This window comes from Sycon ciliatum, chromosome 4, assembly GCF_964019385.1.
Source record: "Sycon ciliatum chromosome 4, ocSycCili1.1, whole genome shotgun sequence".
Classification (NCBI taxonomy): Eukaryota; Metazoa; Porifera; class Calcarea; order Leucosolenida; family Sycettidae; genus Sycon; species Sycon ciliatum.
The window spans coordinates 29,968,365-29,990,934 of record NC_088646.1 but is presented as its reverse complement, the minus strand read 5'-3'; the positions used below and the strand labels follow the sequence as shown (position 1 = coordinate 29,990,934).

Below are 22,570 nucleotides of genomic sequence, written 5' to 3'. Positions count from 1 at the left end.
ATTGAAGCGCGTAAATGCCACGCCACACGCTGTGCAGCGGCCCTAGACCTGCGAACCGACTGAATTGTTCACTGCCACAGGGTGCAAACATGCCTCACTCGATCGGATTTCAGTCGGAGCAGCACTGTACTTGACCTTATCACTCATCGGATCGTACACAGAACCTCTCGGGTAGGCATTTGCGGATAATGCCGGCAGAAAAATTGGCAGAATTCGGTACTTTTTCTGGTAAGTTTCATGCATGTTTGGTACAGTCTGTATCGGCTATAGCGTACCCTTTTGATTTCCGTGATTTTATCACTATAACCGATGCATCACTATATGCGATACGATCGATTTTTTTCGATCGACACATGAAAGGCAAGGAAATACTTCCAGCATGGCGTTTTGACAAATGAGCATGCTGCATAGTTGACAGTGCCCGCATTTCCATAAAATAATTCTGTTATGTACATGTACATGTATCACTATAACAATAAGCAGCGTGAAGAAAAGTAAAAAATAAGGCCTTTGATATTATTGCTACATGTATTTTAAAGTTATCACTATAACCGATAATAATATAGTGTGTTATGCATGTTTTGAGTCTTTGTTGCCATCACAATATCCGATATATCATTACATCCGATAATATTGGGTATAGTGATATTTTTACTGGATAAAATACGTTTTGCTTTTGATATTTCGTACCAATATCACTGTAGCCGATATATTCTTATATCCGGTCACTCTATAGCCGATACAGACTGTATGTGGATAAAGAAATGGAGCAGAATTCGAGGAATTGCCCGCCATAAGGTTTGTATGGTTCTGCCAATTTCACTACTTTTCGAGCAGAATCTGCCACATTTTCGAGCATTATCCGCCAATGCCTACTCTCGGGTCATGTCTTACAACATTTTTGTAAGGTTGCATTCCATTCTCTTCCGCTCCGTTGCCTATTCCCTGTTGAGCTTAGCACATTCGACATCTAGATTGCCATGTTCCAGAATTTCCGTCGATAAATTCATTTTCTAATTTCTGCATTCGGTAGATTTATTAGTGTCCACCTACGTACATGTACTATAACTACTATCCCTGGTCCTGACCTTCAACTCCAAGACCAAGGCGTCTTGTCCTGAAACCTGCCTGAGCGTGACCAACAGTCAAGTCGGTTCATCCGATGGGCGATGGCTGCCGGCATATTACCATTGTCCAACCAGCGGTCGGTGTCACTCCGAGAATAGGCTTGGAGTTTGGGTCCTTCTCATCAGAGTCATGCCGCCGCTCAACCTCATGCAGTTTCGGAGCCGCTTTCTGTATGTGGACACGTCGGAAGTCTTAGCCGAATGTCCTAATCCATGTGGGGTTTCCTTCGCGGCTTTGGTTTACATGGTTTATGTGCCTGATCTACCGCGAACTGGCGTCTTCGTCGGTGTGATCATTGCAAGGGGACTTAGAAAGTACCGGTAATACTACATGTAGTTAGAGGCTAGACTACCGGTATTATTCTAGAGTATATGATAGGATTAGGGCGGCAAGAGCCTGAGGGGAGGGGAAGAGGGTAGGTCTACGAGTAGACTGCCTTTCTCAGACGTACTTGAGCGCACCTACTGGATTCCAGCATGAATCATGTGAGCGTTCGCGTGATCATGCATGGTGATACTGATAGACCACTAAAATAGTCGCGTTTGACGAAGTGGATGTTTTGCATTCCCTTCGACGTTCTGAGCGTATTTCCGAATCACGCTTGGATTCCAATTGCCTCATTTGAAATAGCAGCTAACGAGTGCTTGACTGCCTTGAGGCGCAGCTGCGTTTCAGATTGTGTTAGGACTAAGGATCCCAAGGCAAGAAGGAAGATGTCCGAAGCATGCTGCCATTGAATGGTCGAAGCCGCTAAAAGTGAATGAAGAATTCGAGACACTCATGATGTCGACAAGGCGAAAAGGCTGCAATCGATGGACACGAATGATACCCTTTCACCAAATCATGTCGGCATGCCTAGCGCTTGCTTTGTTGGTCGGCGTGACGAAGGAGGCATTCGCGGCTACCACGTCAGCAGATTGTCAGCAAACGGCTGCGGTAGGCTTGACGGAGGACGGAACGTTTACGCTGCCCGTTGGTGTTCTCGTCCACTCACTAACCGATAAGGAAAGTAAGCAGACAATGGAGGCTGTTCAACTAGCTATTGATGAAGTCAACCGAAACGCTACCCTGCACCAGCGTACGGGCGCCATAAAGTGGAAACTCGTGGCCAGCGTGAGGCCAACGAACTGGCAGCGATTTGATGCTCTCGAGGACAGTTTGTCGTTGATCGAGACCAGTCACGCCATTGCCATAGTGGGTATGGCCGCGTCGACGACTGTGAGTGTTGTAGGGCCGGTAGCTGGCAGGGCTGGGGTGCCGGCCATCGCGACGGCCGTCACGAACCGGGATACACACACCACCTCGTTCTACCCAACGTTTCTGCGCGCCTGTCCTTCCGACGTGCTGCTGCCGTTCGCACTGAAGGACTTGGTGCTGCACTACATCTGGCACTCCGTCGCACTCATCTACTCGACAGCATTCAGCGGCTACCATGCTGTGAATGACATCATCGATAAAGCACCGGGCTTCGGAGTCAACGTCGTACAGAGCGTTCACGTGGAGTTTGATGGAACGTCGTTTGACAGCGTCACGGGCCAGAAGACCAACCTTTCCTCGCAAACACTGGATAAGATGGCGTCCATTGTCGCTAAGAACTGCAAGATCATTGTACTGAACGTGGACGGCAGCGAGCTCTTGTCCATTCTGCAATATGCCAAGAAACTGGGAATGCTAGAGAAAGGCTATGCGTGGATCGTGCTACAGTTCTTTACATCTCCTGACCTTTTACCACAGGAACTTCTTGATCTCCTCGACGGAGCACTGGTGTTCCGGCCAAAGCTGGATAATGTGCAGGCATCTGCTCTTGCAGCATCGCTACATCAGCGATCACCAGCATATGCTCCCACTAGTGGTGTCAACTCGCTCAGCTTGGAGTCAGTATACTCATACGATGCCGTGCAGTCCATAGGTCTTGCCATCCCCGATTGGATTCGCGCAACGGGTGCGCCACGCCTGGTCAACTGTGGTGAAGTGGTGCAGGTCGTGCCTGGTGCCCTCTCCTTACGGCCCTGGCAGAATATTTCACTGCTGGTGACTGCTTTGCGCAACCTGCCAACCAGAACCGGTGCTGGTGGGCCAATGAAGTTAGGAGATGATTATTCTACTGTTGATTATGACGTGTTCAATCTGGTCAATGGAAAACTGGACATGGTTGGAGATTGGACCAGCAGCAACAAGCTGAACTTTTCCTCCGTCGACTTCTTGGAGAGAAATATCCGCTGGACTGGAGGCACGTACGAGGTGCCATCAACGCGGGGCTTCCTCAATCAAAACCTTCGTATCTACGTGCCTCTATCCAACCCATTCACGTTTCTCTTGAGGAAGCCGCCGCTTCGAAATGAAGACTTCTCCGGTGTGGCGGTGGACATTCTCCGCATGCTGGCCAACTCCACTGGATTCAACTACACGTTCACCCTGTGGAATGGCTCCTGGACGGACATGGTTCGGACGGTGGGAAATGAAAGCACGCCGTACGACTTGGCAATCGGTAGCATCACAGTGAACGCCGCCAGGGCCAAGCTCTGCTCCTTCTCCCAGTCGATCTTCCTCAGCGGCCTGCGCATCCTCGTCAACCGTCCACAGCCCACAAAGGAAGGAGGCTTCTGGAGCTTCTTCTTGCCATTCCACTGGACTGTGTGGGTTGTTCTGGTTTTGGTTCTGATTTTCTCCGGATTTGTTCTCACCGTGTTGGATCCGGCCGGGGTGGAGACTCAACGTCACAAGAGCATCGCAATCGACGGCATCTTCTTCAGCTTTATGTCCTTCTTCTTTGTGCACGAGGCAGATGAGATCAAGATGGCATGGGCGCGCATCTACCTGGTTGTTGTCCAGTTCTGTATGCTAGTGATGGTGACGCTCTACACCGCTAACATGGCTACCTTCCTCGCCGGCCAGGTGAGTGCATGACTCATGTCGCTGTTGTCGCATGTGTGTGTGTGTGTGGAGGGGGGGGGGGGGGGGGCTGCATGTGTGTGTGTGTGTGTGTGTGTGTGTGTGTGTGTGTGTGTGTGTGTGTGTGTATGGTGCAGTGGTATGTTGGTTGGTTGGCTGGTATATTTTATTTTACTTCGCCAGAATGAACAGGCATTGCTGCCTTCTTGCCTGGACAAGTGGATTGTCCAAGCTCTCACAAAAAGACGAAGAAAGGAAAGAAATATTACATGAGAGTGTGAAGCATGCAATCTTATAAAAATAAAAATAAATAAAATAAATAAATCCATGAGAGTGTGACGCATGCATGATGAGAGAGGAGAGATAGATATAGATAGAGAGAAAGAGAGAGAGAGAGAGAGAGAGAGAGAGAGAGAGAGACTGCTTTATTGCCTGGACAAGTGAACTGTCCAAGCTCTTACAAAATGACCAACAACAACAACAACAGCAACAACAACAGCGACAACAACAACAGACCAACAACAACAGCAACGGCAACACCACAGCAGCAGCAACAACAACAAGAGAGAGAGAGAGAGAGAGAGAGAGAGAGAGAGAGAGAGAGAGAGAGAGAGAGAGAGAGAGAGAGAGAGAGAGAGAGAGAGAGAGAGAGAGAGAGAGAGAGAGAGAGAGAGAGAGAGAGAGAGAGAGAGAGAGAGAGAGAGAGAGAGAGAGAGAGAGGAGAGGAGAGAGACGCTTTACTACCTGGACAGGGAATTGTACAAGCTGTCACAAAATGACCAACAACAACAACAACAACAACAACAACAACAACAACAACAACAACAATAACAACAACAGAGAGAGATAGATAGAGAGAGGGAGAGAGAGAGAGAGAGAGAGAGAGAGAGAGTGTGTGTGTCAGAGACAGAGAGAGAGAGAGGGGGGGGGGGGGGGGAAGGAGGAGAGATATGCGGATTGTTAAAATGGATTTCGACATGAAGTTAGGTACAGAGAATGTTAATATGGGTAAAGGCTGGGCAAGTCGAGAGCCGTAGCTAGAGCTTTACATTTCTGCCAATCACCTTCCGTACGGACTGCAACTGGGAGAGCATTCCACAGAATGCTGCTAACAAACTGAATTGAACGACGTCCAGCAGGACCAGGGAGGAACGGAACTCTCAGCAGGCTTGACACTTGACCCCGTGTCGTCCTCAGCTGAGGTGTGGCAGGGTCGTTGATCGGCACGAACAGATTCTTTAACAGGGGACTTGTCTTGTCATTTAAACATTTGAAAACGAAGATGGCAAGCTTCTGGAAGAGAAGCTGTGGCAAGCTTGGCACACCCAGTAGCTCGAGAAGGGGGGCAGTCGGGACCAGAGTCCTTTGCTGCAGGGTCGCTCTGACACCGGATTTTGACAGGCGGTGGAGTTTATCCAGGAGCTGCTTGGAAAGACTGGAGAAGAAACAGTTGGATCCATAGGACAGATGAGCCTGTATCATGCTGACATACCAGACTTGGCGTGCTCTTAGGCTCAGGGACCTGCCGTGTCGCCATAGCTGTCCAATTACTGGCCCGATCTTGCGTGTTACATGGCTGATATGTGGCTGCCAGGAGAGGTCATTGTCGATTACAACACCCAGGTATTTCGCGGATGTTGTTGATTCCAGAGATTGTCCTCGACAACGTACATGTTCTTGAACATCAGCACCGCCTCTTGGCTTTACAAACAGAACTTGGGTTTTCTGGGCATTCAGAAGTAGGCCGATGTCATCTAGCCACTTGGCGAGGTTGGTCACTGCAGACGACAGAGACTCGCAGACTTGCTTGGGACACGCGGGGTATGTGCAGTCGATTTCCAATCGAGAGGTTGCGGGTTCAATTCCCGACGATTATGGTCGCACACGTCTTTCTTCTCTTTCTCGGTCTCTTCCTGACTTTTCTTTCATTCTCCTGGGTGGTTACCAACAGCCAGTGTATGCCGGAGTATGTGGTGTGGTATGTGGTGTGGTGTGTGTGTAGAAAAAAAAGAAAAAAATTGAAAAAATGAAAATAGGGATTCACTGGCCAGAAAAAGTCACTTCAATCAGCTGTGTGGTGGATACCAGGCTAAAAATAGTGGCGGTCAATTCATCAGCCTTGCAAGCTGTTGAATGGTGTAATCCCAGCACAAGTTGCTATGTCTAACATAGCTGTTCGCTATCATCGCTTCCGCGATGGGCAGGTCTGAGGTGTGTGTGTTAGGGGGGGGGGGGGGGGAGGGGGTGGTACGAGCTGGGATATGAGTAGAAATGAACAGAGGGACGCTTTGTTAATTTTTTGGTCTTTGAAAATTCTGTTCCTCAAAATTAAATCCTGTGAGTGACTTCTATTTTGTGTTTTCTGCAGTCTGCTGCGTCAGATATCACAGATTATGCCGACCTCTACCAGAAGCCAGTGGGCTGTCGTAATGGTCAGTCTCAGTGGACTAGCCTTAAGGATGCACTAATGCCTAGCTAGCAATGCCGGGCCATGGTTTCACACTTCATACATGTACGAATACTGGCCATGTTGCTGATAGTGTAAGAACAGTTAAGTCCTCCTTTCTTTTCGGAACAAACATGTACCTGTGCCTGATGATTTGATATACGATTTGGATTTGGATTACATGCCTTGCCTGTCTACCAATATTCTCTCCCAGGCACTTCCAACTGGGCATATGTCAATGACAAGCTTGGACTTCGCCAGGTTGTAGCCGTCGGTGGGCCAGACGAAGCTCTTGAGTGTCTCCGCAATGGCTCTATCGTGGCCTACATTGCCGACAGTCCTCACATCAGCAGGATTGCGGCGAAGAACTGTGACGTCATCGTCCTTGGAGCACACGTAATATTTTGTGTTTTGGAATAGCATGCAATAGCTCTTATCGTGCCGGTATGCTTCCGTAGTACTGTAAAAGCCATGTATAACGAAGTGCTAACTCTAACGATTTAACGAGGAGAAATCTGTCGTTAAAATAGAAATCGTTATACAGAAATCGATACATATACTGTCCTATTGTCAGTATTGAGCGTTGAGAATGAGTGAGAATCGTTACCTTTGGTACACGTAAACTAGTCGATTTTGGGAAATCGTTATACATGCACCTCGTTAGAATAACGGCTTTTACAGTAGATTGATTACTGGCTGTGCAAGGATAGACTTTCACGCAGGCTCATGAAGTAATGGGGTAACAACACTAGTAACTAGTGTTACCTGGCCAGAAAAATTTAATGTTGACTATTCCTGACAGTCCTTGCAGGAAACAGCTTATCTTGCAGAAAACATATTGCAAGTTGCAGTTGCCACCCATACAGGTTGGATACACAGTTGTCTAGGCTACAGGAACATCATCTCTTCTCCCTGTAACCCGAGGGGTTCCGCAGGGAACAATCTTGGGTCCCACCCTTTTTAAAGGGGAAGTTAAGGCAAAAATTAAAATTTCACCAGTTGTAGTCTTCGGGGTGCTGAGTCGAATGGTCGTGGTCCGAGGAAGCTGAGACGCTCCCTTCCTACTTGAATCCCAATCGAACTCGCGCACTTCCACCGAAACTGGGTGACTGCGCCCTACTAGATGGGGATATGTATGCAAAATGTCACTAAAAGCGCCATTTCGTTCTTATAAAAGTATGGATGACCGCGATTGGCCCATATGTTGTAGTCTTTTGGACGCTGAGTCGATTGGTTTTGGTCCGAAAAGGCTGCAATGCAGCGTTCCTCCTTTATTCCCAATCGAACATGGTTGACAGTGGCGTGCACCGAGTCTTGAAAGGGGGGTTTCCAGAGTTGGTAAATTTTTTTCTGGATACCCGCTGTATATTAATGTACCGGTATTTGTGCACATGCGCATCCCCCCGAACATCCCGTCAAAGATAACGGCGAGGGCTAGGGAGGAGGGGGGATTCAAGATCAGCGGTGCTCAGGGCACCAATGCCCGGCAATGGACACTGGTGCTGATGAGATGTAGGGCTCCTCCGACTGCTATCATGCCCGCACAAATTCGTCTGAGAGGGAACCAGGTCCAGGGGTAGAAACTTACTAGAAAGGACAGAAATAAGAGCCTAATGAGGAATTGAGGGAGGGGACGATGTTACATAGAAATGTTAGTATAACCGGTAGCAGGATAAAACGGGTTACCTTTTACATACCAGCAGTTACATGCATTTGCAAAAGGGTGCAAAAGGCAATGTGCACATATACATGTACATGACATGTTTGTCATATTGAACAAGTAAAAATAGTTTGATAGGCCCAGCCCGGTGCCCAGCCGCCCAGGCTACACTACACTACAGTCAACAACAGGTGCTTCACTAGTCCACTCCAGGCATGTTCGTTTCATCAAAACACTGCTTACATTCGACGTATCTTTCTTTCTGTTCTTATGATGAAGTTTTCAGCATGTATTGGTAATTTTCCTTATTCAATCAAGAGTTATGGACCTTGCTTCGATGGAAACTCGCGAAAGAAAAGCGAAGCCCCGCGTCCTTGCGGAGTCGCAGCCAGCAGCGCAAGTGGATGATGGACGCACAGTTTTACGTCTTCCCAGTCGACAAACGATTTTGACGAAGATCTCTGAGAGCGAGAACGAAAGGCTGTGGAGATCTTGATTTGAGTCAACAGTTTGGAAGGAGATTTCGTCAATAATATCCTTGAACTGACTTGCATCGCGCGTGCTTGACTCAAATTTGGAGACAAAACGGATTTCTTGAACGTCATCGCCAATCCAGGAGCGGGCCAGAGCTGGAGATCGATCTCTCTGTAGCTACTCTCCACTGAAGAAAGAGAGAATAATGTATTGTGAACTGCATGCAAAGCAACTCTCTCTCACTTCGAAATAAGGACATAGTCACTGTACTGTAAACTGCCCGTCGATCGACGTGTATGCACGATAACCAATCCAGTAGCCACACTTTTCCTTTGGCAAGATTGCCCGAAAAAAGGTGGTTTCCAGACACCAAAAACCTCATACGGTGCACGCGCCTGGTTGAACAAGCGGTCACGTGCTCCTGCGTACACCAGTCACCTGGTCACCGTGCCTGCAGGGTACAACTTACTAGCCTGTTTGACCTTTTTTGGGTGCAGTCCTAGATCCTGTCACTCGAGTTGAACTCGAGTTGAACCTTGGTGTGAAATGTTGTCAATTCACAATGTTGTCTATTCACACACCAGAGAGACCAGTTTACGAGAGTTGGTAAAGTATATATTATCTCACGACGAGGACAGAATTATTCGACATCAACATTAGGGAGTGGATTCTTCTTCTGACTAGATTATCGAAGTTTGGTTATCTTAGAGTGAACTAGAATAGAATGTACGGTACAATGCATGAGGGCGCCCATTTAGCTGGGCGCGTATTATTATGTGTATAGCCCGACTATGTACACTATAAAGGGATGTAATTAGATCAAATGTACGGTGGGTTTTATGTGCAGGGGCAGAAGGAGGGAAAACGGGCTACAAATGTGTATGGTACTAATTATTACATGCAGGGGCAGCGGGGAAATGGGTCAAATATGGTTATAAGTGTGTACGTACGAACTACTGCATGCAAGGCTAGGGGTAGGGGATAATGGGTCAAATATGGTTATGAAGTGTGTACAAACTAATGCATGCAGGGCCAGGGGTAGGGGGTAATGGAATGCGTATGAACTACAGCATGCAGGGGTAGGGGGTAATGGAATGTGTACGAACTACTGCATGCAGGGGTAGGGGGTAATGGAGTGCGTATGAACTACTGCATGCAGGGGTAGGGGGTATTGGAGTGTGTATGAATTACTGCATGCAAGGGTAGGGGTAGGGGGTAATGGAATGTGTACGAATCTCTGCATGCAGGGCTAGGGGTAATGGAATCATGCCGGGGTCGGGATCCAAATATGGGATGCGTATAACATTACCTCCCCCCGTGGGGAACAAAAATCGTGTCCCCACGATCTAGGAAAAAAAAATGATAATACTAAAAATGAGGCATGCATTTTAACAAGCACACATATACGGACATGTAACCCACTACGCACATACGAGTCCGACATGCACGCATTCCGCAGACACCCGCATGTACAAACAGAACACGTGTAAGGCAAGTGAATGATAGAAAGAGATGTAGAGAGAAGAAAGAGGGAACCAAAAGAAGAGTAGGTGCAAGCAGAGAAGATCAGGAGTCGTGCATGTTGTGGTTCTGGAAGTGGAGTAACTCCGTTGGGGAAGTTCTTGCTGCTAGTCGGGGTGCAACGGACGTAGAACTCAGTGGATGCAGCATCCTGAGGTAAGCTCAACTCAGAACGAACACAAAACACAACCACAAGCACACAACAAGAATGCAAAGCTGTTGGGGGAAGCTCAACAGCGAGGACGAACACTCAGCTGGAGGCATGGAAACAAATGGGCCAAAGGTGAGGGAAAGAAGCTAGGGAAATGATGATTCCTCGCACTTGGGAAGGGCTAAACTCCACAGCGAGGACGAACACTCAGCTGGAGATGACAAGCAAAGGGGCTTAATGAAATGATTGTTGGAAAGGTAAATAGAGGGAACTTTGGAAGTTGGGAAATCGCAAAGTCTGAATGAATGAAAATTATATAAACCGTGACAGTTGGAATTGATAGGGTCAGTTGGCGTGAAAATATTTAGAGGTGGAAAGAGGGATCTACACCACTCTACATAAAGACTGCTACGTCATGAAGAAAAACCAGACAGTGGAGGGAGTGTCAACGTTGACAAACATCTCGGCACAAATGGAAGGGGAGGGAGGGGCGTCGAGGATTCAAACATCTCGACACAGATGGAAAGAGGGAAAGGGCGTGGAGGATTCAAAACAACTCGACACGGATGAAAAGGGGGAAGGGGCGTGGAGGATTTCTAAAGCATCTCGACACGGATGGAAAGGGGGAAAGGGCGTCGAGGATGCAAAACCTCTCAACATAGCAAACGTGTATGAAGAACAAATATTACCACACAGGGAAAGTTGAGGTAGGAGGGGAGAAAAGGCACATTCCATCTCAAGCATTCAAACATGTCTTCCTGTGCGTTTCTCCAAACGAATAGGCATAAAACGGTCAACGGGGAAGCGTCTGCAGTATAGTAACAACAAGAGTTACTAAACACAAAGCTTGTGTCAGAGAGGATACAACTTCAGACGAACAAATTAATGAGTCTAAAGAGGCCAGTCACACAGTCAAGGGTTATTCTCCGGTGGTCTAGTGCCATGAAAAACCAGCTCCAAACACTTGACAGTATGGTCAGAATGGATATTGTCACACAAGGGGGCACTGGAGTAATAATTATTCTCAGGCGGTCTAGTACCATGGAAAAGTCTGCCTGCAGCACCAACATTTCCCACAGCAATCAGTGCAAAAGGGGTGCAGTCATTAAAATCTGGGGGTCTAGTACCGTGGAACTGGACTCCAGAGTTACTAATTACACTATCCGGGGTCTCATTACGGGGAGAAAATGTTCTCTCTTCGGAGGATACAGTGGCAGATGTTGATGGGTTTGCCGCTCCTTCCACAGGAGAACCTGTGGGCGAAAAATCGTCCAACTCAGCGAATGAAAAAGATTCCATTCCATGCCAAGTGGCGATGGGATGATGCTCACGCAAAACTATCGGGGAATCTGACGGATTTAGTAAACGAACAGGAACTTCGCCGGCAACACTCGACTTGACCAAGGTAGAACCTACTAGTACAGAACTGCAATTAGGGGAGGGCATTCTCTCAACCAAGCCAGTCGAGTAAGAACATGCAATTCTGCCTATGGCAATTACTTCTGAACGAGCTGGGATGCTCACAAGCTCATTCAAAATTACATCGCTACCTTGAACTGGAGACTGTGGCTCCACAGTTCTGCGGGGAAAATGCACCAGCTCATGCAAAGTGTCAGCAGTGTCCTGAACTGGAGACCGCGGCTCTACAGTTCTACGGGGGATGTACGGTACTAGAGGAGTCGAACTTCCACTCCAGCTCAACGTACAATTACTCATGTTCAAAATTATGCCATATTTAACTAGTACGTCTGCACCTAATAAGAAGTCTTCATGTAAATGAGGGACTACGATGGCTGAAAATTCCAAGGGGGTGTTGGTCTGGTCTAGCTGCAATGAAAAGGTAACGGCTCCCGAAAATTCCATGGGGCGGCCCTCTGCAGAATATAGACGCCTTACACCTAATAAATCTTCAACACTGTGGTAATCCGGAAAAACATCAGACTGCTTAAGGACACTTTCGCTAACTAGGGAAACAGCGGCACCCGTATCAATTAGAATACGGCGTATGTGAACAGGGGTAATTGAATTATCAGCTGTATTGGAGAACTCAAAAGTACCGGATACGTAAAATCCGTTAGAACGTGCAGAAACATTAGGGATGGTCAAGTCGAGGTATTCCTCATCGTCAGATAAGTCATCGTGAAAACCAGCTTTTTCAGCAAGTAACACGGGCGTGGTATCAAAATTGCTTTCCATCATTACTTGGACCGGAGACCAGAAAGGCAAAACAGGCGTTTCGTCTAAATTCTCGGCCATGAATAATTGAACAGCGGAATCGAGCGGCAAAACGGGTGTTACATCCGTATTTTCATCCATCAACATCTGTAGGGCATTAAGACTATTCTGGGGGGTGTTGTAAACAGGACGTGGAGGCACAACTGAAAGAAGGGGTTCATCCTCATCTTCTTCAACATCATGCAAAAGGGGGACATGTGCCTCCAAGTCATCATCACAACACTCTAAATACTTAGAATAAAGGGCTTCCCGCGGAGATTCATCCACAAGCACTTCATAACCAACAGGTGAGTCCTCGTCATACCCAGAATGAAAATCAGCATCACTCAAGGGCACAGCGGACTGCAACAAACCATCAGCCTTACTTTTAAAATTATTGGAACAATTAGAATCCTTATCAGATGGGAAAACTGACAAGCTTTCATTACTAGAATACTTATGTGGAGCGGAGTCATCGGCAGGAACTTCAAATGGAGTAGAATAATCACAGTTACGGACAAGCTTTGAAGAATCTGCCTCAGTAACTAGTTTAAATGGCTGTTATGGAAACGGGTGGGCTGGGAAGATGGGCCAGGAGGACGATACCCATTCCTGTTGTCCCTAAACTCAACTCGACTGTTATGTGGACGGGGACCATGACGAGGAGGACCATACCCGGAACCTTGTTTATTTCGGGGTGGAGGGGGACCATAAGCCATCCCTGGATCAGGACGAGCAGCATAGGATGCATCATGATCAAAATTACGGGGAGGACCATGTGGCATAGGGTGATAGTGATAACCCGACTCAAAAGAAGGTGGACCCGGGACTGAGCCACGGGGAGGGTCATAACGCCGAGCATAATTATCATGATAGGGGGGCTGATAACCAGACTCAAAGGAAGGTGGGCCCTGGACTGAGCCACGGGGAGGGTCATAACGCCGAGCATAATTATCATGATGGGAGGTCTGGTAACCAGACTCAAAAGAAGGTGGGCCCTGGACTGAGCCACGGGACGGGCCTGTGCCATAAGAGCGGGCAGAATTAGAGATAGGTTCATTATGGGAAGAATCGTACTGGGGTTTACGGCCTTTATGGGGATCACCATTAAAAGTACTAACAGGGGCAGACAGGCGAGTCTCGAGTTTCTCTACTGCCAAACAGAGACGGGTGAGCGTATCAGGTTCATTATTGTACTGCTGTGCACGGGAGGTACTACTATTACCCTTTGAACCAGACCCAGGGGGACGCTCATCTCGTACAGAAGACACAGCTGCACTGTACGGATCATGACTATGATTACGCTCATGTCTGGCAGAGGCATCAGCAAATGAATGTGCTTCCAAATACAGAGCCCTACGCAGTGCATCCTGCATGGTTTCAGGTTGGCTATCCCTAACCCTTGCACGCAATGACTCGCCCAAAGCCTGAATGAAAGATTCCATGGCATAATCATCCCTCTCTAGTACTCCTGCTCTGGGATAAGCCCTGGCTGTCAACAAACGAATGTCGTCGGCTAAAGTCGACAACGATTCCCCATGTTGGCGGCGTTTCGTACGTAGCTGGGTTCTACGGACGTACTGTGCTTCGACTGGCATGTATCGCTCAGTAAGGATTTTGCGAAGGGTGTCATACTGCCCACATTCTACCACTGTTAAACTTAATAGAAAACGTGCAGCACTGTCACGAAGTGACCTCTTTAACAATACAAGTTTACAGTGAAGTTTGCGTGCAGCATCTTCATCCTTCGCCTCCAGAGCAGTCAGAAAGGGGTTATGAGTAACGGGAGTCCCAACATCTGAACCACGACCAAGGGGACCCGGACACTGATAGTCTTTAGTGGGGAGGGAGGCATCTGGCTTACTACCACTGGCACTAGACTTGGACTTTGTATCATCAGCATAATGAATCTTTGGTGTTGGAATATCGTCAGGTGCGTAAGGACCGTCCGAACAAGCTTCAGAGTACCGAGTATAAAATGTAGCCTCTTTAGGTGGGGCCGGGGTAGAAGTAACAGGAGATGGTGTAACCGTATAGTGTGAACCAGATGCTTCCCCTCGGGTTCTTATGGGGGCTGGACGGACAGGCCGAGCCAGAACGGTAGTATCATCCCAACCATTGGCATCACAAGCATTATCGAAATCTAATAAGAATGCTTCGAAATCCTCGTTCTCTTTGCCTGAGAATGGACGGGGCATTATCCAAGAAGATTGACTTGACATATTGAATAGTTTTTGTTTTTTTTTTTCAAGATCAAAATATGGAAGACCGAACAGGTTCGTACTAAGGATGCTACACTATACTAGACAGTAAGGCTGATAAGTCTGATGCACCCGAAACACCACAAAAGGACACCAATTAACACAAAAGGAAAACGAACAAGAACACAACGGTAGGCAGAAGCACTTATGACTAATATGATACACAAGCTTATCGAAGTTACTCACGCGGGGAAGTGAAAGGCACCGGGAATATTCATTACAGAGTCGTTGGTAGTCGGTAGAGCGGAGGGAGTGGGTAATTAGAGCCAAAGTTGGGCGCCAATGTTGTCAATTCACAATGTTGTCTATTCACACACCAGAGAGACCAGTTTACGAGAGTTGGTAAAGTATATATTATCTCACGACGAGGACAGAATTATTCGACATCAACATTAGGGAGTGGATTCTTCTTCTGACTAGATTATCGAAGTTTGGTTATCTTAGAGTGAACTAGAAAACTCTTAATCTCAGGGTCGTGGGTTCGAGCCCCACGTTGGGCGCCAATGTTGTCAATTCACAATGTTGTCTATTCACACACCAGAGAGACCAGTTTACGAGAGTTGGTAAAGTATATATTATCTCACGACGAGGACAGAATTATTCGACATCAACATTAGGGAGTGGATTCTTCTTCTGACTAGATTATCGAAGTTTGGTTATCTTAGAGTGAACTAGAATAGAATGTACGGTACAATGCATGAGGGCGCCCATTTAGCTGGGCGCGTATTATTATGTGTATAGCCCGACTATGTACACTATAAAGGGATGTAATTAGATCAAATGTACGGTGGGTTTTATGTGCAGGGGCAGAAGGAGGGAAAACGGGCTACAAATGTGTATGGTACTAATTATTACATGCAGGGGCAGCGGGGAAATGGGTCAAATATGGTTATAAGTGTGTACGTACGAACTACTGCATGCAAGGCTAGGGGTAGGGGATAATGGGTCAAATATGGTTATGAAGTGTGTACAAACTAATGCATGCAGGGCCAGGGGTAGGGGGTAATGGAATGCGTATGAACTACAGCATGCAGGGGTAGGGGGTAATGGAATGTGTACGAACTACTGCATGCAGGGGTAGGGGGTAATGGAGTGCGTATGAACTACTGCATGCAGGGGTAGGGGGTATTGGAGTGTGTATGAATTACTGCATGCAAGGGTAGGGGTAGGGGGTAATGGAATGTGTACGAATCTCTGCATGCAGGGCTAGGGGTAATGGAATCATGCCGGGGTCGGGATCCAAATATGGGATGCGTATAACAGAAAGTTGTCGCCTGCTGGCGTGGTGACCAGGTGATTTGGGCACCCAGGAGCACGTGACCGCTTGTTCAACCATGTTCGATTGGGAATAAAGGAGGAACGCTGCATCGCAGCCTTTTCGGACCAAAACCAGTCGACTCAGCGTCCAAAAGAGTACAACATATGGGCCAATCGCGGTCATCCGTGCTTTTATAAGAACGAAACGGCGCTTTTAGTGACATTTTGCATACAAATCCCCATCTAGTAGGGCGCAGTCACCCAGTTTCGGTGGAAGTGCGCGAGTTCGATTGGGATTCAAGTAGGAAGGGAGCGTCTCAGCTTTCTCGGACCAAGACCATTCGACTCAGCACCCCGAAGACTACAACTGGTGAAATTTTAATTTTTGCCTTAACTTCCCCTTTAACCCTTTACTGTCCGATTAAAATGTATACAAGCCCACGCAACCACAAAATCTGAAACTAAAATTAGACGTAACTTTGGTTTGAATTTGACGATTTCCACGATCTTGGGAATCCTGGAAAGGTCTTGACGAGACGAACGCAATGAGCCCACACTCGGTGCCACAGGATGCACTGGTCCAGCGCTGCAAGCCAGGGAACGCGCAAAAGCGCTGAGCTCACGCTCGAGATCGATCTCAATCCACCATGTCACCCCTGTTGCTCGTATCGAGCTCAAATATTTTCGTAGAGACTCCCGGGAACCTACGTTTGAATTTGAATCGGTGTAGCCTTGCCAAGAGGTGACGTAAACAGGGAAAATCCCAGCCGTCGACATGTGCGTCGCGCTCTGAACGCACATTTCCCGGGACCAGAATTACGAGTGCGATAACTCAGCAAGCGCTCTTCGTATCGCTTCGGGAATTGTTCGAGGCGACAGCTGAGACTTTTCTCTTCGACCTACATATTTCGATCTCTCCAAAAGACCTAGATTTGAGCAAGTTACGATAATTTCAAAATGCCTACCCCATCGATCCCATTGGATCGATGCTTGTATGTACGGACAGTAAAGGGTTAACCTATATGTGCGACTCTTACCTGACCTGGCTGCAGGGAGCGGTGCAAAGCTCCTCATGTTTGCCGATGACAAGACTTTGTACGCTTCCTCACGAAATCCAATAGTATGCGCCGATGTCGTGTCCTCGGCTCTCGCTAAGCTACAAAATGAACTAAGATCACTGGGCATGAGCGTTGATGTTGACAAAACCGTGGTCATGAGGATCTTGCCGAAGAATGCTCCTGACGTACAAAGACCCGTTCTTGTTGAGCTGGGCGGCACTACCTTAAGGGAAGTGAGTGTAATTCGCTGCCTTGGTATCCTTATCGATAACAAGCTCTCATTTGTTCCACACGTAGATCACCTCACCAGCAAGGTGTCACGCAAGATAGGCGCGTTGCGACGCACCTTCCGCCAAATGGCAGCATTTGCCCGTCGCCAGTACCTGCTTAGTGTGATTCATCCTGACTTTGAGTATTGTTTCCCTGTTTACGCATCTCACCTATCAGCACAGTCCAGGGAGAGATTGTTTACCTTGTTCTGTAGAGCTGTACGAGTTACCTGCGGTGCTTCATATCATGCTGCTGTACCACCCCTTCTTGCTTCTCTTCAAATAAAACACCTTGAATATCGATACATTAATTTTATCAATTTCTTACGTTTACGTTTATTTGTCATATTGTTCAGCCTGCATCATGCTTACGCAGTCTTTTCCCTTTGCCCACCTCTAAGCGGTCAACTCGTGGAACTACAACAAACAATTTGTCAATTTGCTTGTATAAATCCATGGTAGGGTACAATTCCTTTTCCTCCAGAGCATCCCTTATGTGGAATGTCCTCCCTGCTCACTTGAAAGGAAGTGAGGACATTAGATCATTTTCTACAGAACTTTTGCACGCTCTAAATGACGACAAATTGACTATATCCTTATATCCCCTCCTTTTTGAAAATGTATTTCACCAATAAAATAAAATAGCAATGAAAAATATCAATTGTGCACTCATAACCATGTATAAACAATTAAAATGAAACAATTCCTTTTGTCTCCTCGTCGGTTATTCCAATAAAATAAGGCTTGGAATTTTTTAAACATGAATATCGACGGACTTGCCCCTTCTGTTCATGCATTGCCCTGCTCTAGTACAGTAGATATTGGTTATAACGTGCCCTTCTGATTTTTCACATTTTATCACTATAACCGGTATATCACTACAGGCGATTTTCAACTGCGCGCTTCATACATACACATTATACACGTGTGGGTACTCGATCGCGCTAATGTAGCGTACTGATACGTGATGGATGCTACCGCACCTTCTCCAGTCTAGAGTGAAGAACTTCTTGGCCCAAAGGCATCATCCAGGAAGCACCAGACCAGAATACCCTATCACAACACACATGTGGCTCCAAGTCGAGATATCAGTGCCTCACACTCCGTGTGTTGCTATCACTATAGACGATAATTTTTCTGCACAAAGAGGTGTTTTGAATGGTGATTTTGTATCCTTATAGCCGATTTATCGCTATATACGATATATTGGTTATAATGATAGTTTGACTGGCTTTTTCTGGTTTTGCTTTTGATATTTTCATTTTGTATCAATATAGCCGGTTTATCACTATGTCCGATGACTTTATAACCGATATCCACTGTAATGGTTCATGAATCCGCCCAGTCCACATTCCTTCTCCGTTTCTCTCTAGTAATGGTTCATGAATCCGCCCAGTCCACATTCCTTCTCCGTTTCTCTCCGTTTTTCTTTCCTTTCAGTTGCATCTTCCTCTCTGCTCTGTTTTATTTTCTCTTTTCGTTCGTCCCTCTTGATATTTGTACTTTGTACTGTTGAGGCAACGAACTGAATTAATAAATACCAAACCAAACCAAACCAAACATTTACACTTGTTGCAAAAGGCCAGTCCTGATCCAGTACATGTATCCAAAAAGAAACTGAAAAGTCTTCAGCTGGTTTTCTGCTGCGCCAAAGCTCGTAGGGAAATCAGTGGAGATGTTTTGCATACAACTGAAGGATAGAGGATAAATGGTTCTTAAAACACACCTGGCCATGGCGGTAACTACAGAAGCAGCGCTCTTTGCCAGAACTTTGCAGCCTAGAGAGCGTTCTGTGGGTAGGTGTGTACTTATCGCCATTTTACCAAATGTGTGTTAACCACCATTTCTATATTATATGATGCTGTATTGGGGTCTTCACATCATTCAACTGAAAGATACATGCACATTGGACTTGTTTCTTCAGGTGGATTCCCAGCAGTATGCATTTGCGTTCAAGAAAAATTCCCCATGGCAGTTGGAGATCGACAGGGCACTTGGACTACTTATCAATCAGGGCAAGGTAAGATCAGTTTGCAAAATATAGTAAAAAGATGTGCCGTAGCGTATAAAGGAGAAATTAGGAGCTGCTTCTGGTGCCTTCATCCTTGGGGTGGTGGAGACGTCTACTTGAAAGGACAAACAGGTTGATTTTCCGCAGGCTCAACTAACAAACTTACTACAGTCAGACCTCGCTTAAAAATATCAAGGATAGGCAAGGGAACCGGATAACTGAACACACATGCTGGATATGCATGTGGCATGTCAAAAGCAGTGGCATCGTACATACATGTAGACGGGTCCTATGCAGTACAACTATCGTGCACAGTATGTAAAACAAGCGGGAAAAATGACAAGTGCATGCAACTGAGTGCTATCCGCATGCATCCAGCAGATCAAGGACCTCATTTGCTTGTACAACTCCCTGATTCCTGCTTCTGCAAGCCACGTGCAACCGGATACGAGGAAGCTTTTTGTATACATTTTAACCAGCTTGTGCACAAAATCATGCACCGGTATGCGGATCGGGAGGTCCGGTTATGTTGTATGCATAACATATGCTGCACATCGGCCAGCGATTTTCTTCCGGATGGCGAGGTATCCGGACAAACGAGGTCTGACTGTATTATGATTCGTTATGATGCACTGAGCGGCATACGGACTCTTTTCATATACCCCAAAGCCCCTTTAATTTCGAACCCCAGGAGCCAGAACAAGACGTTTAGCTACCAGTTTTCTAATTTCTCAACAGCCGAAGATGCATGCGGATAGTTATGTACTAGTTAAGTAGGTCCGTCCCCAGAATCACTTTGAAACAGCAACTGTGCAGATAGTGTTCAAATCAACGGGATTGACTGTAAATGAGAACTTTTCACACCATACGTGTACGTGCATCCCCGGGTGAATCTGCAGGTAACGGCCTTGTTCAATCGATACGTCCCTACCCAGTGCCAGCCATACTCACCAACGGAGGGCGTGAAGCCAATGACCCTGTCCAACCTCGGTGGGTTGTTCATTCTGCTCGCAATCGGCACCGCGGTAGCAACCGTGCTGAAGCTCTACAGTGTGTTCTATGTCCGAAGAAAGAAGGTGAGAGGAAGACTTTGCTATGGCAAAGAAGAGCAAGCTGAGGCAACAGCTAAATAACATGGAAATAGATTTGACAGAGGAATGCAGTTGGGTTGCATACGGTATCTAAAGTGGTGCATGTTCTTTCGACTTGCTTCTTGCCAGAGGACAAGAACAGTTGCATGCACTTCGTATGCCAACACATGGCATTGTAGCTGCCAAGGCTACATCAAGTCTAGCTGCATGCCTAGCTACTTTGCGTAATCCCTATTGTTGAACTCGGAACACCATAATCCCTATTGTGTTACCCAATTACGGTACTTGACTGGTGACTATTATGCTAGTGAAAGGCTTTGCACCTGACAGACTAATGCACCTGCGGTGATGGAGGTTGTGCTTGCGGGGTGCAATAGTGCAGACTAACTCAGGCAACCTGGCCCGTTTCCTGACTTTCATGTGGAGAGAGGAAAGTTGCAAAGTACACGAATTGTCAGGTGTACTGAACCCTGTGGCTGTGTCCTTTGTGAATATTTAGGTCATTTGTACTGCGTCACAGTATGGTAGGCTAGTGCATACACATGTGCAGAGGCAGCAAAACACGAAAAGCATGGACCGTGGCACTGATCTATTAGAATTTGCTAGGTGGCAACCCTACTGGCAAGTGCACAATGTCATGTGAGAGTTTGAGTTGCATTCTCCAGGCATGCGCAATATACATCCAAACCATCTACGCATGCGGTACTTGTACCATTTATTTCCGGTCTCTGTTGATCCAGATGGCGAAGCATGACACCTCACAGTGGTGGTCAAACAGCTATGCCGGTGAGAGTACTGCGCATCTCGGCCCCGAGAGCTCCTGGGCGCCCATGTCCAATGACGGCTCGGCTTCTACGATGAAGGAACCACTGCTGGAGCTGCAAAAGCCGGATTGCGGCGAGCCCTCCTGTCGAGATGGCTCAGTCGAGGCAGACGGAGGTTATGCGCCAGTGCCGACAATGCGCAAGCAGAGCAGTGCAACCCAGGGAGCACCGGAGCAGGACACACCTTTGTAGCAGGGTGGCAGGAGTCAGGTGTGCTATTTCAATGCCTGTGGCCAGCGCCGTGTGTGTTTGTTTTGCAGTAGACTGACTCGGCTAGCTCACCTATAACCTGGCAAACTCTTGGTCGTAGATACTAATTATATCAAAATACTGGGATAGGTTCAAGGCTATGCTGCCGACAATAGAATAATAATTATTCTATTGTCGGCAGCATAGAACCTACTATAGTTATGTAACGCTGTGTGCATGCTTGTATATGAGGTCTTTTCCTTCTCAACGTTCCTGATTTGAAGCTTCTTCACTGAGTAGTCAGCTGAAGAGGTATTGTTAGGCTAGTGGAAATGAAGTAAGGCAGTATAAGCAAATAACGCTTTCAGCGATTGAATGCTAGTTGTAGAACCTGCTATATCGCACACACACATCACTTGGAATTATTACTATTAATTTTTATAGGCTCTGAAACTAGTTGTGCCGCACACCAACGCGACAAAGACAGATCATTGGTACCGCCGTAGTGTGGAAATAGCTGTGGAGCAGTACTGGAGCAGTACTGGAGGTCTCCAATGTTACACTGCACCATTGTCACATGTGCTTAGTTATGCATGCATGCTAATGCTATCCGAATTTGAGCTGATTTACTTGATGATCATAGTTTTGTCTCACATACACCTGCAGACATGTGTAATTTTCCCAGTACACGGTATGTACGAGTATGTACGTACATGATTTTTAACCACGTCAAGTGATATGATGCGGCCGCGAATCCGGCTAACTTTACTGTTACATGATTGTATTAATTTTATTGTGAGACGGTGATTTACACCAAGCCACGAGGAGCTCCTAATATATCTGCTTCAATGTTCGCCATGTGTATACAATCATGTTTCTCGGCATTCTTGTCCTCATCGCTGCGGCCATGAATTCCACTGATGATGGTGACATGAAAACGTTACGGAATCATACTATCTGCAAGACTTTTCAAAACGGTTTGGCTTATTTGGAGAAAGCATGACCGTTAAAATCGACCTGGATCACTAGGTTACGTAGTAGGTATGCTATTATAGTTCCCTCCATCAGTTGTCGGGTTTATACAGTCGACTACAGGTACTAGGTAGATGATTGTAATCATGCAT

At 46.8% G+C, this 22,570-nt stretch overlaps 1 protein-coding gene across 1 annotated transcript; it reads left to right on the top strand.

Moving 5' to 3' along the window:
* The first annotated feature begins 1,607 nt into the window (after positions 1-1,607).
* On the top strand, positions 1,608-22,411 carry LOC135815532 (uncharacterized). Its single transcript, XM_065328848.1, has 6 exons — positions 1,608-4,023; positions 6,389-6,452; positions 6,681-6,862; positions 19,256-19,351; positions 20,242-20,418; positions 21,174-22,411. Exons 1-6 carry the CDS (start codon positions 1,909-1,911, stop codon positions 21,447-21,449), a joined length of 2,910 nt encoding a protein of 969 aa, XP_065184920.1. The 5' UTR covers positions 1,608-1,908; the 3' UTR covers positions 21,450-22,411.
* Positions 22,412-22,570: the final 159 nt, after the last annotated feature.

Excerpts from the sequence above, each read along its gene's own strand:
- LOC135815532 (XM_065328848.1), top strand. The coding sequence starts at position 1,909 with ATGATGTCGACAAGGCGAAAAGGCTGCAATCGATGGACACGAATGATA. Across the intron at positions 4,024-6,388 it reads CTACCTTCCTCGCCGGCCAG|TCTGCTGCGTCAGATATCAC; the intron begins GTGAGTGCATGA and ends TGTTTTCTGCAG. Across the intron at positions 6,863-19,255 it reads TCATCGTCCTTGGAGCACAC|GTGGATTCCCAGCAGTATGC; the intron begins GTAATATTTTGT and ends TTGTTTCTTCAG.